We start from the raw sequence: 17,330 nt of genomic DNA on the forward strand, positions 1-17,330 counted from the left end.
GCTCTTCCAAAGAAAAAGACAACAAGAAGAGAAAAGGTCTTGCGACATGACATGCTATCTCTGTTATTCACTGCTTATACTGTAGATATCATCAGGTTAATGTAATAAATTTTCTTTATACAGGGTGTTCGAAATTAAGATTTCACTAGCACTTTATAAATAGGCGAACAAAAGAAAACTGGTGCTACTTTTTCTGTTCCTTGAGCAAGAAACAGCTGCTACATAATTAGCAGCACCTGTTTCTTACACAAGTAGCGTAAAGTTATCATCCGGTTTTCTGTCATTGCTGTATTTGCGTAGCGCTCGTGAAAGCTTAATTTTGAACACCCTGTATATGTCTGCAAACATACTGACGGTGTTGCCAATGCACCTTAGTTTTTTCCTTGGGAAAATATCACATTCAGTGTTCTGCTTTATATATATATATATATATATATATATATATATATATATATATATATATATATATAAACTATGGCAATGACGCTTCTGAGACGCAGTCTGACGCCGGCACTGCCTATAGTGAGCTCCCCCTCTCCCCGAGACTGCAGGCACCACAGAGAACATAATGATTGTTCGTTGAATGGTAATGATATACCATCTTTACGAATTGGTTTAAATAGTGATCGAAAAAAATGCTGGATAATGACCTCAGTATCTGTCCAGACTTGTATAGTGAGAAAACAAGAACAAAATACATCGCACTTAGTATCGTAGATAGCCTGAGAAGCGCTCGATTTTTCGGACCATATGGGTTGATAACAAAGACTGCTCCAGTGATTCTCACACATAAGAGATCCTTAGAGCATCGGGGACCGTTGACACATGTAACAAAATTCCTATGTAAAAAAAATCACTAATAAGAATCAAATTATTACATTATTTTCGTGATATAATAATTATTAAGTCCACATACAAACGTACGCGTAATTCTTTTTTTTAATTAAAATGTTACTACATGTATTACTTTTAAAAAAGGCCACAGATGAATGCGTACCACCAGAGTAACTTTTCTAGAATGCCGCGACTGTAACCTAGTTGACACGCATGCCGCGACAAAGATGCGCTCTACACAGCACGCAAATAACCGGGAGTACTTATTTTCGTCTTGGCTCACACACGCTTCAAGTACAAGCTGTCAGGCGACTACAATACAATTCCACGTAGCAAAGGAAGGGGATACATAGTGCCAGCGGCAGAGGATGCCTTCAAAACGCATGTTCGCTTCCAAGGCGGAGGGAAATGCCAGCAGAAAATATCGCGCACTCTTTGCCGGCGCGGATGACGCGTGCTGCCTCGCTTTGTTAATGTCATAATTGGATTAGGCCTCCCCCTCTGGAAGGCCTGGAAATCACGCGAGCCAGGTACAGTGTAAATCGATATCCACAGCCTCATTGGGCTTTCGCAAAACTGATCGCCAGGAGGTTGAGGGGAGGCTGTCATTGTATTCCGCCCCAAAAGGCGTTAACGACCACCTCTGAAAAGAATATTGGTAACAGGACGGAAAAAAAAATTAGAACGTGAAATTGTACGGCACTTGCTGGGTGACAACGAAGGTCACGAAACAGCTGTTTGAAAACCACTTTTAAAAAAGTACTGTTTATTTTAATCACGCGGCTGCTTCGTTCTTCGTCTGTGTGCTAGCGGACGTAGTAAGTAGGGCTCTTTTTTTTCTACCACGAATGTCACTAAGCTGGTTCGTATTGCGCAAAAAATGTGGCAATATGAGTATACACATGCTACCATGACCATGCCAGATGTATTGAGAAACTTCTAACTTTGTAAAAGATTTGAATGTAACTTTGATTTGTAAAAGAAAAAAAATGAAAATGTTAGTCTCGAGCCACTCGGGACTGGCTACTCCAGGACGCGTTATTCAGAAAAGAAAGGGAAACTACACAAATCTATACACTTTGAAACGGAATGGATGAAAACATCACCACAAAACTTGGCACTACAAGCAACAGTGTAGGAGAGTCCACGTGCGAAATCTCAATGCGCAAAAAACAAACAAACTTTACCATGTCTGATTTAGCAGTATTGTATTCAGAATATTTTTCATTTTTCCCCAAACGTTATTTTTTGCCATTGTCATTTCCTTTGAACGGCAACACTCGTTGAGATTTAGGATTAAACCAAAACACACAGTCGATGACTGTGACATTTAGAAAATTGCGTCAATACTCAATATCCTTTGAATATTCTCACCGCGTCACTTCAGATGACATACTGACCCTGGGGTAGGGAGGGAGGTACTACTTACACGGCAAATTTCCTCATTTATCATCACTTCATGCATTTGTTGTTTTGTTCTAATGGGATTTATGCTCTCGAACCAACTTTGAAAAGGTTTAAACAATCTCAGTTAACGCGTGTCGAAGTTCAATAAACACCAATCGAGAAATTTCTTAATCAATAAACTCCCGGTGTGCTTTATGAAGTAAAACAGCACTTCGAAAGTCTCATCACTATAGGGACATCACCTGTATTGACATCACAGGGGTGAGCAACCACATATCGGCCCATAGACGATAGCGTCCAAAGTGAGCCAAGTGAGACCAGCGGCATGGCCGAGCCGATTAAGGCGTCCTGCTCTTTGGTTGTAGAAAAGGTCGTGCTGAATACTGGGAGGTGGTGGGTTCGAATCCTACCACCGGGTGTGCTGTCTCAGCTTTTCCCTGGGTTTTCCGATGGCTTTCCACACGAGTGCCGGCACAGTTCCCCTGAAGTCGGCCCAGGACGCATACTAACCCCCCTGTCCCCCACTCCTTCCTGCTGCCCTCTCTCCATCTGTCCCCATCTGTACGCCGCTCATAGCCACAGTTGCTTCGCTGCGCTAACACGGAATCAAAAAAATTCAGGAGGGGCCTCCGTTACATGTCACTGCCGACGTCAACAAACACGTGACCATATAAAGATGGCTGCACCCATGACTGAATCGTTTCTAAGGAACACGATTGCTGTCTCTGTGCGTCGTTTAGCGACTTCTTTCAACCTCGGTAATTAGTTTTAGCGGAGGTGGTAAGACCCTAGTAAGATCCTTGGTGCTAAGATCCTAGTCGCCTTCTCAGACATGCATGTGGATTCATCAAGTGTCACGAAACCACGATGGCGTACAACACATCACTCTAAGGAAAAAAATGAGTAAAATGGAGAGTAATTGCAGCTTCTAGTCGCCTATGGATTGCACTTACTCCACATTTTAATCCCCTAACCCCGATGTTTACTCCCCAGGACTGCAAATTGTCACTGAACTTCGCAAATGGTCTTCCGAATGCAATAGTCTACGTAAATATGTGCTCTTGCTCAATTTGGTGGCATAAGGCTGGTATAACTCAACCAACTTCATAGTTTTCCACCCACACAGAATAAGAAAGAGTTAGCGCTTCTTTCATCGCAAAATTGGGCCCTATATGTACGTCGCAATATTTTATATCACTCGATATATCACGGTTGACGGTTTGATTCAACGTATTTCCATGCATACACACGAATTATATACCTGGGACCCTTAGAACAGTGCGTGAAATGCAGCCTCCACTCTGTGACATTCATTTACTCCCGTGCACTTACTCTCGAAAAGGACTATGATGATGATGATGATGATTGAAAGAAAAAATGGGGATTGTAGCCCTCATCACGAGGGTCGGCTACCCCAGATCACCTAAGGAAAGGAATGCCAGACACATCCACCCACACCAACTGGAGATGTCGCGAAGTGGCGACGAACGTCACAGACAGGGTCACCAGGGACACCAAACTGTTAAACGGGCAAGGACTATTATTTGTAGCAATGCATTTAGTCCCCAACAGGGGTGAAATTACTCCTTTTTTTTCTGAGAGTGATTGCTACAGTAGAAGCGAGCAATATTTATGAAGACTAATATCCGCCTAAGCTATATATAATCTTATCCCAGACTCTGTTTCGCCACGCTATGATATCCCCTGTCACTTCTGCGTTGCGTGTGGGATCAGCCTTAACATGGTGGCCTTGGTGGTGCCCTTGGTTATGGGAACTGTAACACATTGCAAATGGAATGTGAAGCAAGGGTAGAAAAAATAATGGATCGTGTTCGGTAGGACGTCTAGCTGCAGGCGCTGGTTGCCACTCGCTCTGTGATCGTACGGCCTCCAGTATTGTACACTCAATGACAGTCAGCGAGTGAATGATATTGTACCAGACCCCACGCGGACAGTGAATAACCTACACAGAGTCTAACCAACACGGTCTGTACTTCTCACGTGAGGGGGCTATATTTATTGGAACAGAGGGGGGGGGGGGAGGAGGAAAGGTCAGCCAAACGGTATAACGGCTTGCTATTCCGCAAAAAACAAAAAGTGGAAAGAAAAGAATTCGGAAATAAAGGATAAACTAACAAAAGCTGAAAGAACAATGAGATAGACTAAAGACAAATATGATGTGAGAGTGATGTGAATGATGATGAGAGGTGAGGGTGGGGCATTGACGAATGATATTACGAGACTTGAGCTTAAGGGTGTGCATGAGACCTGTGTCGCTTCTCACGTTGTTTCAGCACGGTTTGCTCCATTACCGGAGTCGCTCACCTGCTCGATCTCCTGTTTTGCACTTTTGGAGAGGGGGATAGTCTACCGCACGCAGTCATGAACTCGTTGCTATCAGGGTTCGACACATGGTGTCAGCACAATACAAAGAACCGCAGCGTTGACTCGTAGAAATCTTGCAGACCCATGAACTACTTTGATCATTTCATAGTAATTTTTCACTTGTTCGTTCGTTATGCTGTCATCACGTCATGATCCCCACCAACCCCTGGTGGTCTGTCTTTTTCAGCCACCGTCTAGCGGTACGAGGTACGAGTGAATTGGAGATGCCGTCTCCACATCTGTGAAGTCGCAACCTCCGTGTTAATTTTAATTGAAATCCAAATTTGAATCCTTATCCTTCCTCCTGTTCTGGTCGGGGACGACAATTGGTCTGTGCTACTGTTGGTGAAAATTAAATTGAACACCAGCTGAGAAAGAGACACGAAGCTTCGCTTTGAGGAATACACGGCATGAATCTTTACAAATCCGTCAGTGTCCCCTACTGCAGTTCATCCTCTTTGTTGAGCGACCCGAAGTAAACTCCCCTGTGTTTCGTGCGAGCCGGTCATCTTTCGCACCGTGGGCCCGGACACTGAAGTTCTGTCCTATAGGTATAAGGACTGTAGCGTGTATTTGTGAGTATGTACATGTGACTCGAAGCTCCGAGCCTCCACTATGACATTCGTGTGGACATGGGGATCGCCGCTTGGGGTTCGTTCACATGGAGTACTGTGTACGAGAAAATTTCCCTCCAGCCAAACCACATCCACCCTTGAAGCACGAGTGCTCCACCATACGGAGAAACTGCCTCTGAAGCTCTGAAGCCTATTGCTAGGACGCAGGAAGAGCTGTATTACATTAATACAGGCTGAGGTTGAAAACGTGCCCAGCTTCTCCGAGCTGGCCGTCTGACATATACCTGGAACGAGGACAATATCACTTCCTCTATATGCCACGCTACGTGCACAGCTATGCGATCGTACGTGCGATTGCCGTTTCTAAAACCCAGACCGAAAGTCTGAGGGTGTAGTAGACTGATTTGGTTGGTAAGGGCACTTTATGCATGCTTGTGGTGGCATGCTGGCTGGAATCCAGCCAGAAATTTCACGTGTCTCGTGATGACTTGAGTCGTAAAACGGTTCCCTGTGCCTTTCCACAGAACACGGTGAAGGTGTAATCCATTTGCAGACACACGTACAGTGCTCGCAACTTCCAACCAATCTCCCGTTACCGTGACATCACCCCGATGAGCGGCCAACTGCCGGCGAACATCGCAATCACTGCCAGGTCTGACCCATGTTCTTTCGAGGGGAGGCAGGGTGTTGACATGCTGTCACTTGTTGTCAACACGTGCGGAAACAGGCTCGACAAAAACAAAATCTGAGGCAATCTTCGGAACGACCTTACAACGTATCTGCTTTTGCCACTAATATCCTTAAGATTATTGTACAAGTTTGCGATAAATCACTGTAGTAATCGCTAATGATAGTTTGTGAGTGTCCAGATCATGAAGGCTCGGCTTTTTATTAAGTCACGACATTGCGATGCACACACAGACGTAAAAAGAAGGCTGTTGAAGGGGGGATATGTTTATTAAGAAGGAAAAATAAATGAGGATGACATATGGGGCTATTCGCGGCCCGCATGCTGGACGCTGCCCAGGATATGACCAGCTGAAGAGAAGGGTAAGTGAAATTATTTTTTTTAAATTCCGCGAGCGGAATGAGCGGTGTACAGATGTGGACAGATTGAGAGAGGACAGCAGTAAGGAGTTGGGGACAGGCGGTAGTAAGTGAAATGAAGCTCGACGGAATATGGAATATCTGGACTTCACAACCTATCTTACCTCCCATCAAACAGCGATTTATCGCAAACTTGTGCAATAAACTTAAAGGTATTAGTGGCAAAACAGACACGTTGCAAGGTCGTCCCGAAGATTGCCCCAGATTTTGATTTTTGCCGAGTCTGTTTCCACACGTTTTGACAACAAGCGACAGCATGTCAACATCCTGCCAATCATCGAAAGAACATGGGTCAGACCCGGTACTGATTAAGACGTTCGCCGCCAGTCGGGCGCTTATCGGAGCGATGTAACGGTAACGGGAGATTGGTTGGAAGTTGCGAGCACTGTACAAACCAATGGGTGTCGGCTAGCGACAGTGGTGTCAAACGACAGCCATATTATGCTGTCTTTTGTAGTGACACAATATACCCTGCTTGTGTTTTCGATCACACTATAAACTAAAACAGCAGAACACTGTGCAATGATGATGATGATGATGATGGTGGTGATGGTGGTAAGGGAAAAATATTGAGATGTGAGTGTGCTCACCGTGGGACAAGCTACACCAGGTCTAGTCGCGAAAAAAAAGGGGGGGAATGTCTAAAAAGACGAGAGCTCTGTTATCACACTGTGTAGTCTGCGACTACTACAGTTATTTTTAGGCAGCAATGATGCTTAAAGCCTACTTCCGTCGGTAATCGCCTTGATGATGCCGACTTGTCTTACAATTCCACAGCATGTACCTGCTCGTTGGGTTTTGTACCTACCGACCACCTCTCTCGCGTTATTGGTATCACACTGACAGGCTGCGTGCGACTAGGAAAACATACGTTGATGTCCATTCTTTATACTTAGAGCAACTTTTGCCTATCCAGCCCTATTGGACATCCTGACATTCGTATTGCAATGAGTTTATCAGAAACTCTGAGGTCCGGCTTTTAGTCCGTTCAACTCCAACTCCAACTCTGAGGTCCGAAGACCCAGATGAGAGCAGATTAGAAACAGAAAAGGTAGTCGCCGGGAAAACGATTCCGCAACAGCTTCTATGTTGCTGACATGCGTATTTCAATGAGTTTATCAGATACTCTGAGGTCCGAAGACCCAGATGGGAGCAGATTAGAAACAGAAAAGGTAGTCGCCAAGAAAACGATTCCGCAACAGCTTCTATGTTGCTCCCATGCTATTACAATGTAATCAGAATTAATCCCCCTTACATAATGCCCTATACTTGGCAGCAATGGTTACTTTCCTTCGCGTATTTCCACGTCTGGACAGCCTAGAACGATACACACGCTGTGAACTTGGCATTGATCTGCACCAATAAGGCAATACGGATCACGTGATACTTCGTGTTTCGAACCCCAAGTACCCTTTAGACTAAGATTTCCATTGTACCTATCGATTCGTTTTTAATGCGGTATACGGCGGTGAATGGTCCATCACATCATCATTTCATGCGTATGTATCTCTGTGTCTGCCACGTGATCTGTAGAGAGCTGCGGGTTTCAAAACAGCATCGATATCCTTCACACAAGGCTACGTATGAGTCTTTTTTTATTCAAACTTAAAAAGAGGCCGCGAATGGTGCACTCTCAGAAAACAATGAGTAAACTGGGGAATAATTGCAGCTTCTAGTCCCCCAGATCGCAATTACTCCCGCATTTTAGTCCTCAAAGCACGGAATTTACTCCCCAGGACTGCAAATAGTCACTCAACTTCGCGAATGGTCTTCAGAATGCAATAGTCTATGTGAATATGTCCTCTTGGTCAGTTTGATGGCATAAGGCTGTATAACTCAGCCAACTTAGCAATTTTCCACCAACGCAGAATAAGAAAGAGTTAGCGCTTCTTTCGTCGCAAATTGTGCCCTATGTATGGCGCAAGATTTTATATCACTCGATATATCACGGTTGACGGTTTTATTCAAAGTATTTTCACGCATGCACACGAATTATGTACCTGGGACTCTTAGAACAGAGCGTGGAATGCAGTCTCCACTCTGTGACATTCATTTGCTCCCGTGCATTTACTCCCGAAATGGAATATTTTTTGTGGCAATGCATTTAGTCCCCAAAAGGAGTAAAATTACTCCTTTTTTTTTCTGAGAGTGTGGTTGATAATGTACGTTTTCGTGGCAACGTTCTCAAGGTGCCGCAACACTTGCCTACTCAAGCAGAGGAAGCATAATGCGTTCCAATGCTTGCAGTCACAACATACGAGCTCACAGCTTCGAACTTTTTCGATGTCCCTCAACCACAGAAGTCGTCCGAAGTTCAATCACTTTTAAACTCTATTCACATTGTTCCAACGCGGTGTTGATGTAACTGTTATTCAACTGCTACGAAATTCCATCTAGTGAAATGAATCAAGTTGTTCGAACTCACTTTGTTCGCTGCCATGTTATCCGCGGTAACCCCACAAGTGTTAACCCCTTTCCAGGTAAATGTTTTAACAGGTAACAGCAGCAATGATATTGCAGTGCTAAATGCGCAGTTCTAAATGCGAGATCGGTTGTCCGCGCGCGACAAATGTTTCTATGGCGACCAAGACATCCTGATGATACCGCGTATATGTCTGACGACAACTACACAAATATCGACTGTGTTATCACACAACGAAACATATTCCTAAACCAAAAGACACGTCTTGTTTTGTTCGTCCCTCGTTCCTGTCCCGTTGCCTATTCGTCACGCTAAGGGTATCGGCTATGCATACATCAAATAGGCCCAGATACTTGATACGCCTACTGATCCTCACGGTTACGGGTTCGAACCCCTCCAAGGACGGCAGCAACTTAATGGAAGCCGTCCTCCACAAGGGACGTAATATACGGTGTGCTGCGTGCTGATATTTCAAAGCCTGCTCAAGGGGTACGATGGCCTTTGGCCTCTATGAGGTTCCCCATGCATTTTTAAAATCGATAGCGCCGCGAGGAATTGTTCAATTCCCTCCAGTAGTAACGGATATCTTGCATCATGTTCCGCGTCTGAGCAAATGCGGCCCCTCCACAGCCGCACACTGGATCCCCGGACGCTGCGACTTAAGCAGGAATGAAGAGGCAGCGGCTGCCCATAAGTACAGAGTCCGATGCAATGACACAGGATTATGCTCCAACAGCGGTGTCGTCGCGAATATTCAGCACGTCCTCATAACTGTGACCTATACCAATCGGAAGCACAAATATTTCGGGCTCAATTGAATAGCATCAACAAGAAACCGTTTAGCCTTGGTGCAATAAATTCTAGACCCTTCTCACAATCCTGCATAACACTGTCGAGGTCCTGAATCATAGATGATGTTCATGACAACGACAGACTTCTCCTGGATGCGTCAGACGCAGTGTTCCCCCGGCTTTCCCGGTTTCCTTTGCTGCATCGACACGTGGAATCCGTGGACGTTTACCGCTTGTCAACTTTTCAGCTCAACAGATTTGAAGTCATTGGCAACCACTGGGCACCAAGGACAGCCATTCTACCTGTTTGGCCCATACTATATCCAGTCGATGGCTTATCCTACGCTGTAGAGCGCCTCAATTGTCACAATTGCATGCTTGCTTCTGTTAATTTCATTCCCTCCCCCAGTACGACATCCGGCACAGCGATCTGTGCCGAAAGCGGTTCTGGTCTTCCTCAGCGACACAGGTCTCATGCACAGTTTGTCGCCTCAAGTCTTGTGTCATCTCATTCGTCAGTGCCCCACCCTCACCCTCGTGCGCATTACTGTCATCTGTTTTTTTATTCTCTCTCTTTTTCATTCGATCCCTCACTCTAGGACTAGACCGCTCGAAATCCCTACGTCACCCCCCCCCCCTCTAGCACTGGCTATGGGTCACAGTCACTATCACAAAAACTATCTAGTTAACTCCGCTTAACTCATTAACCTGCAAAAGAATGCAGTAATGGAATGGCATCACTCTCACCGCGTTTAGTCAAGTCAATGCACCTGGATTATAACCAGTCCTCATTGTTCCTGTAACATTATGAATCATATCATTTTTGTAAATGTATTTGTGCCTTTACTACTACATTTTTACGTGTGCTGAATGTGTTATTCTTTGATAAACATCTGCTGATTGTCAAGTGGAAATGGGGTCAGGCCTCGTCACTTGCTTGTAGCTTTTTGCATGTTCCTCCCACCAAGTTATTGGTAGAATAAAGATTATTATTATTATTATTATTATTATTATTATTATTATTATTATTATTATTATTATTATTATTATCATTATCCTTCTTCTGTTTTGTTTTCAATTTCCTCATTTATTTTCTGATTATTTACTGCGGACTAGCAAGCCGACACTCCGTTTGGCTGATTTTATTAATTTCCTTCTTTTCCTTCTAATAAATATATCCCTCCTCCTCCTCCATATAATAACCGACCGCAACCCCTACTGTGGAACACCTCATGCCATTGTCGTCACGTATCTTCTGTTGTTGTTGTTCCATGTCCGTGTAATAGGCTAAGTCTTCGTTGGTACATTTCAGTGATTACAGTCCCGCCGTCATTGGGGTAGATGGGCCACAACTCAGGTGACGAATTTCCCCAGTCATCATCATCACTGTATTTGTTGTTGTTGTTGTTGTTCTACTGCTTAATGCGGCTGAATGTCCACTGCGAACCTTATAAACATTCTACAGCGCTCAGAAGTTGGCAAAAAAGAAGAAGAAGAAAAAAAAAACGCTCGTGTCTAGTGCTCCTCTCACTTTTGAGATCACTCACAAAATAAGCATGCCTCATCAGATAATCATATTTGAATTAAGCACTAGTAAAATTCTTTCTATAATCGATACATCGCACAATATTCATTTGACATAGTCAGCGGCCGTATTATGTCAATGGCTTGTAGTCAATTCAGAACGAAACGCACACTATGAACTCCTCATCCATCTGCACCATTGGGGCAGCACGGGTGTAGTTGATGCAAACCCAACATTTTTTTTTTGTTCTTACGAACAAACAAACAAACCGATCATATTTTCCTTTCTTCAATCAGTCAGTGAATCATCCAAACGGATCATCCAAAAATATTTCCTCTATGTTGAGCCATACCTCCTACACGTATTTTGTCAGATTCGGTTAACTGTTAAAACTCGCTAATATTTCAGATTCAAATTAGCTGCGAGGTGTAACATAGTCACATAACATAACACATGTAACACAGTCACATCATAGGCAACATAATAGGTCACATAATAGGTAACAAGATCCCCCTGTCGTGCGTATAATTGGAGGAACAAGGACAGAAGGACGAACCACCCTATAAAGAAACCTCGAGTGGGCAAAATTTGTCCACATGCTGTGACTGTTTGTTTGTTTGTTCGCTTAGGGACTTCGAGGAGAGGTTGACGCGTCACTGTGGCGTCTTTCGCCTCGCGACGTAAAGCCATCAATTGCCAATCAGCTTAAGTTATTAAACGATCGCTCAACTTGGTTGGCATGCCCAGCAATTGTTTCTTATTTTATGTTTATTTTGAGTTTCTTTCTTGTCTTCTTTTTTTTTTTTTTTGTTGTTGTTGTTGTTGTTGGAATAGCAAGCCGGCATCAGCCTGGCTGACATTTCCTCTTTTCTTTCTATTAAGCATAACCCCTCCCCTTCGGTACAGAACGTAAAGCAGGCTTCACCTGATACCGCTGCCATAGAAGCCATATATTAGAAATAAAAAAAGCGCATTGCATTCCTTCGCTAGTGGAATGTTGCCTGTGTCATGACGAAACTTTTGATGCAAGTTTCGTTGGCGAACATTGGGGTCTTCGAATTTCCATTTTGGTTCCAAATTTCCAACGTGTACAGGGGGCTTTCACGCGGTGCACTCGTTAATGCCCTCGACCTGGTGAGTTAAAACAGGGCTTTTATTGCTTTTAAAATAGAGCACTAAGTTGATTCCTTTCGCCTCCCATTGGGACTTGACCTGGATTCAGATGAAACCAGATTAAACTGTATGCTAGTTTCAGTTAGCAAAGCGATGGCCACGGCGAAGAAAACTATAGTTGCTTAGTAAGGTGTAAAATATTGGCGTATGGCATACATGTGACAGAAATCATGCCTTAACACGAGCGACATTCCCCGAAATGTTCCTGCGGAAGATTAGGAAAACGTCATAGGTTTCCGCTGCACCGCGAGCGCAAGCGCTCAATGTGATGTCTTTTCGTGCACTGCTAACCGGGTGGAATATCCTGCGGAACAGCCAAGAGATATATCGTAGAAGACGACAGGGCTGATGCATGTCTGCTATGTTCGCCACTCCCGATGTTATTTCATCGCCGTGCAAATGCTCAACATAACGTGCGGCGGACCATAAGAGCAATTTCTTTGTCTTTTCTTCTACTAGAATATTCCGCTGAGATGTCGCTCGTGCGCATACACGACACGTGTAACGCCAAGAAGAAGCAGACGCAGAAGGCTGTCCATTCTGCTTAGTGAAATGTTTGGGCCATTAGCGCAGCCCATGTCATTTGCGCTGTTGTGATTCGTGCATAATTTCTGAAGAACCCGAAGAAAAGACCACGTTACCATGGCGAAAAGAACCCGCGTTCTGGGTCATTAGCCTCATGTCGTTTGTCTGCTGCGCTTCATCCGAATCACAAACCTGGAAAACAAGCTAGCTGTTTTTGGCGTTATCATTCTCCGCCGTCTGTGCTTCTCGTAACGTTAACGTTGTCGATGGAAATACGATGCACGTGAACTAAAACTGTGCAGATGTGCTAAATGCGTCATTGTTTTGTTTTTGTACGGCTCAGAGCGTTCTTTGTCATATTGTATTCCTGTTAACCACAGAAGACCCAACGACACAGAAAAGTAACTTACTGTAAAAGTGTTTTTGTTTTCTTTGTTTTGTTTTTTCACGCGGAATGATTTTTCGCGTTTTTCGCGAGCGCCCAAAAATTCGCGAACTGAAGTACCTGCGAAGCAGACACACTGGCGTCACCAAGAAACAATTAATTGCCCGCGTTTTCCGCGAATGTCATTTCTCGCGTCAACTATGGCCTCTACCAAAACGCGAAAATATGTTCCACGCAAAATCAAGAATTTTTACAGTATTAACCCAACCCAGTGCGTGGGACTGCTGGATCTGTTGTAAAAACGTACAATAAAGTAGTATACGATAAGACGTACACGTGAGATTTTTAATACGTATAAGAATACTAATGTCCATTGAACTCTCCATTAAATATCACATTCCTCATCTTAAAAATAAAGTTGTTGTTGTTGTTGTCCATTAAATATATTATCAACAGAATGCTAATATGTCCGGTCGGGTCCAATTAAGGCCAGAAAAAAAAAAAAGAAAGAAAGAAAACGAGAATTCTCGAAGGTACGCGTCAGAACACTAAGAATGACCAGTGTCTCCTCTAAAGGTTCTTCCCTTACGAAACACTTGCAGGTTTCAGGCTGGCCATAGACAAATAGATGATGTACAATCCCGAGAGCACTAAAATTTGCGGAAGAATAAATCAGACTGGACTGAGGAATGTTTTCGATTAGTTTCTACATTTTTAAGAGATGCCGTACAGCATGGTTTGCCCGCCACTTAATTGAATAACGGTGAATGACCCGCAAAGTCGAATGAACAAGCTCCTTGGCTAGTGTTGTAGAGTTACATATTCTCCTTCTCACCCTCTGCAAGGGGGACTATATCATATATCACTATATATATATAGTATCTATATCACTATATCTACATAGACGACGTGGGACAAAAGCGAGAATTTCCTGCCAAGCCACTTGGGTGCAAATAAGATTATAACTGTTTTCTCCGATATCATCTCAATGTTACTCAAGAAGTTACACGGTTGCAAATACAGACATACTTTCGCTCTTCAGTAATCTAATAATATGAGAATCGGTATCGCACTATGTAGGTAGACGTAACGGTAATAGACGTGTGTCACGCCACACAGTTATGGATTTAGTGTACGGGCTTCTTTATGAGTGACCACTTGGCGTCCACGGAATCGTCATTGTGACTTCCCTTTATATTTTTACTTTGAAGGACGCCACCGCGCTGTACACCTGCAGAACTGTGAAAGCTGGGGTATTCATCGTAAGGGTGGGTCAAGGGGGTTTTATAAGTGAAGTAGGAATTTAGCTGCAACAACCTCTGACTCAATATAGGTAAACAAGCTAAGTTCCAGTGCAGTCATGACGTTCTCGAAGCACTTGAGCACTTAGCAAACAAATTCAGTCACATACGCTCATATTAATCCTTTCAGTGACGCGACACAGAAAAGTAATTTTACGCCGGCTTACCTAGAAATGACGGACGCTGAACCAGACGGAAGAACAACCAAAGAAACAAAACTTCGCGAAAGATATTTAAGAAGGACGCGTATCCTAATGTGGCGACACATGATGAAGGCACATCGCAGCATGTAGTATTCCAAGGATGAAAGACTCACCCTAAGGTGGTCATGGTGACAATGGTGTACCAGAAGGCAGCTGGGATACTGGTGAAGGTGGTGTCGCTCACGTTCTTCTCGGCGTAGAACATGACGGTGGCAAAGATGATGATGGCCATGGCGAGCGAAAAAACTAGGAAGCCCAGCTCGGAGGCGCAACTCTTGAGCGTGTAGCCCAGGATGCGCAGACCTTGCGAGTGGCGCGAGAACTTGAAGATGCGAAACACTCGGAAGACCCGTAGCGTAACAAACGCTCCGGATACGTCGTCGTTGTCCTTGATGCCCAGTCCGATGTAATATGGCATGATGGCCACCACGTCGATTATACTCATGACGCTACGCATGAACTTGCATCTGTTTGGGGCAGCGTACAGGCGCAGCAAGTACTCAGCAGTGAATATCATGACACAAGCAGTGTCCAGACAGAAGAAGGCTACCTTGTAGCTCTCACCACAGGAGCGTGTCTCTCGGACGCGGTTGTCGTGTCCGCATGGGATAGTCTCCACGACGTTCGCCATGACAGAGACGGCAATGAAGAAGCCCGTTACGTAGTAGAAGACGAGGGCCGCCGTGCCCGTGTGGGGGTTCTCGAAGGCGCGCCACATCCGTTGCCGGATAGTGGAGCCGGCCAGCACGGCGGCTTCGGTGCCCTCGGACACCTTGTCGTCTAGCATTCGCTCTGCGTTCTCTCGCTTTCTGTCCCTGTAGTCCTCGTAGCAGCAGTCGCCGATGACGTCCGGTACGATGCCGAAGAAGGCCAGCTCCTCGTCGTAAGCCATGAGGCACTCGTGTTTCGGGTAGTGCAGTTTTCCCGTGCGGTAGTAGTTGAGGATATGCCGGAAGATGTCCGGATCCCGATCGAAGAAATACTCGCGCGTCTCTTCGTCGTAGAAGAACTCGCGTTCGTTGGAGCCCAGCAGGGTGTCCGGGAACTTCTCCACAGTGTTCCTCCACGTCTCGAATCGCCGTCCGCTCACATTGATGGTGAACTTTTCGTCCTCGCGTCTCCGTCTCTCTTTGCTGACTGGCGGCGCCGGCAGCGGGTTGTTGGCGATCGGCACCCAGCCGATGGCGGCCGCCCGCGCGAACGGGAGCCAGGCTGCCACCGATGCCATCCTCGCTCAGCGACGCCGACGCCGACGCCGACGTACGTAGCCGTCGTACCGCATTCGATGCCCTAAAGGCGGTCTCCACAGACGGCCACCGCAGCCTCCATCTTGGCCCGTCGCCGGCGACGTCGCTACTGCGCACCTGCACAGCGACCCGACACTGCGCAGCTACTCCGCGCAGCCCAACCGCGCCGCCGTCCGGGCTTCGACCGACCCGGGTCCTCCGCTAGGTCCAAAACACCTCTCTTCCCATGGCTCACGCAAAACAACCTCTTCTTTGCTCCGACAGTTGGGTCAGCAGCTCCCCTGCTTGCTTCCTTGCTATGGATAACTTACGAAGGTCCTGTCACTGTCTTTTTTACTCTTCCTTCTCTTTAGTGCACATACGGGGCATGCAGACTGCAGAAACGTTCCTGTTGTGCTTCGTGTAAAATATCATTGAAATTGTCGGTGACATGTGTTCGCGCGAGCGGCGCGACGTTAATGTTGAGAAACGGGTACACCTAACAAACTCTGTTTCTGCCTCTGTGATCTTGTTGTTATGATAACAGATATTGAGGAGTGGAACACAACCGCCATATTAAACATCGGTGAAATATTGATCTGTTTTGTCGTTGAGCTTCTGTTTTCAGAGTGCAGGCTGGCGCTCCTCATGTTTGTTTTTCTTTGTATGTCTTTTTTTTTTCTCTCTCTCTCTTTCTTGTGCGTGTCGAACTGTCGATATTATTTTGTGTCACTAACACCTCAATGAACATGACTCGCGTTTACTGTTTTCATTGATCGCGTAACATGACAAACATATAGCTTGAAGAGACTACTGTGTGCGCGATCTAGGTATATGTTTATACGTTGTACGAGGATTAATAAATCTCGTCAATGAAGTATGCGGCGGGCTGCATTGTCAGTTCTTTTTCATGGGCGTCCATGTGTGGTATGCTGCACGGGCAAGTGTAAAAGTGCGCGCAACAAGGAATTATGCTTAGCCACCGAATTAGGGGGATCGCATTAGTGACGAATTAGTCGGAATCGGTGACAAACGACCAATGACTTTTTGCTGCTTTTCTTTTCCGCCTCCGTTCTTTTTGTCTTTTTGGTTTATTTCTTTCTTTCTCGCGTTGTAATAACAAGCCGATGTTGCGTTCGACGGGCCCTTTCCCCTCTTTCTTCAAATAAACATAGATATCCTTCCATAAGCTGGTTTCACTCGCTTCTATTCATCTTGTCTTTTTTCTAAGTAGGGAAGCACACAGTAAAATCGCAATTCATCATTTAATTGCTGTTGTGTGTTTTATTGATGTCGGACGACCAGGTCTAAAATGACACAACCAGCGAAAAAGAAAAAGACACCATGACGGAGAAGTAGGCACTACAAGAGCTAGAAGGACTATAGGACTCCATATTTTTTTATATCTCGATCAATCAATCAGGACTAGGAACACAGAATTTCAGGAGCGTTTAGGGCACGGTTTCGGCGC

The 17,330-nt window shown here is 45.1% G+C and overlaps 1 protein-coding gene and 1 long non-coding RNA gene across 2 annotated transcripts in view; one reads left to right on the forward strand and one right to left on the reverse strand.

Moving 5' to 3' along the window:
* The window catches only part of LOC135388330 (potassium voltage-gated channel protein Shal-like), a 447,190-nt gene extending 431,219 nt beyond the window's left edge, over positions 1–15,971 (reverse strand). Inside the window, exon 1 of the mRNA XM_064617811.1 lies at positions 14,747–15,971. Coding sequence (XP_064473881.1) covers positions 14,747–15,861 — 1,115 coding nt within the window. The 5' untranslated portion in view covers positions 15,862–15,971. The remainder of the gene's footprint in view (positions 1–14,746) is intronic.
* A 110-nt stretch (positions 15,972–16,081) lies between these two features.
* Positions 16,082–16,739, forward strand: LOC135390107 (uncharacterized). The gene is made up of 2 exons (XR_010421711.1): positions 16,082–16,148; positions 16,234–16,739. It is a non-coding gene; the product is annotated as an uncharacterized LOC135390107 (long non-coding RNA).
* The last annotated feature ends 591 nt before the right edge of the window (positions 16,740–17,330 follow it).

This window comes from Ornithodoros turicata, chromosome 3 (genome assembly GCF_037126465.1).
Source record: "Ornithodoros turicata isolate Travis chromosome 3, ASM3712646v1, whole genome shotgun sequence".
Classification (NCBI taxonomy): Eukaryota; Metazoa; Arthropoda; class Arachnida; order Ixodida; family Argasidae; genus Ornithodoros; species Ornithodoros turicata.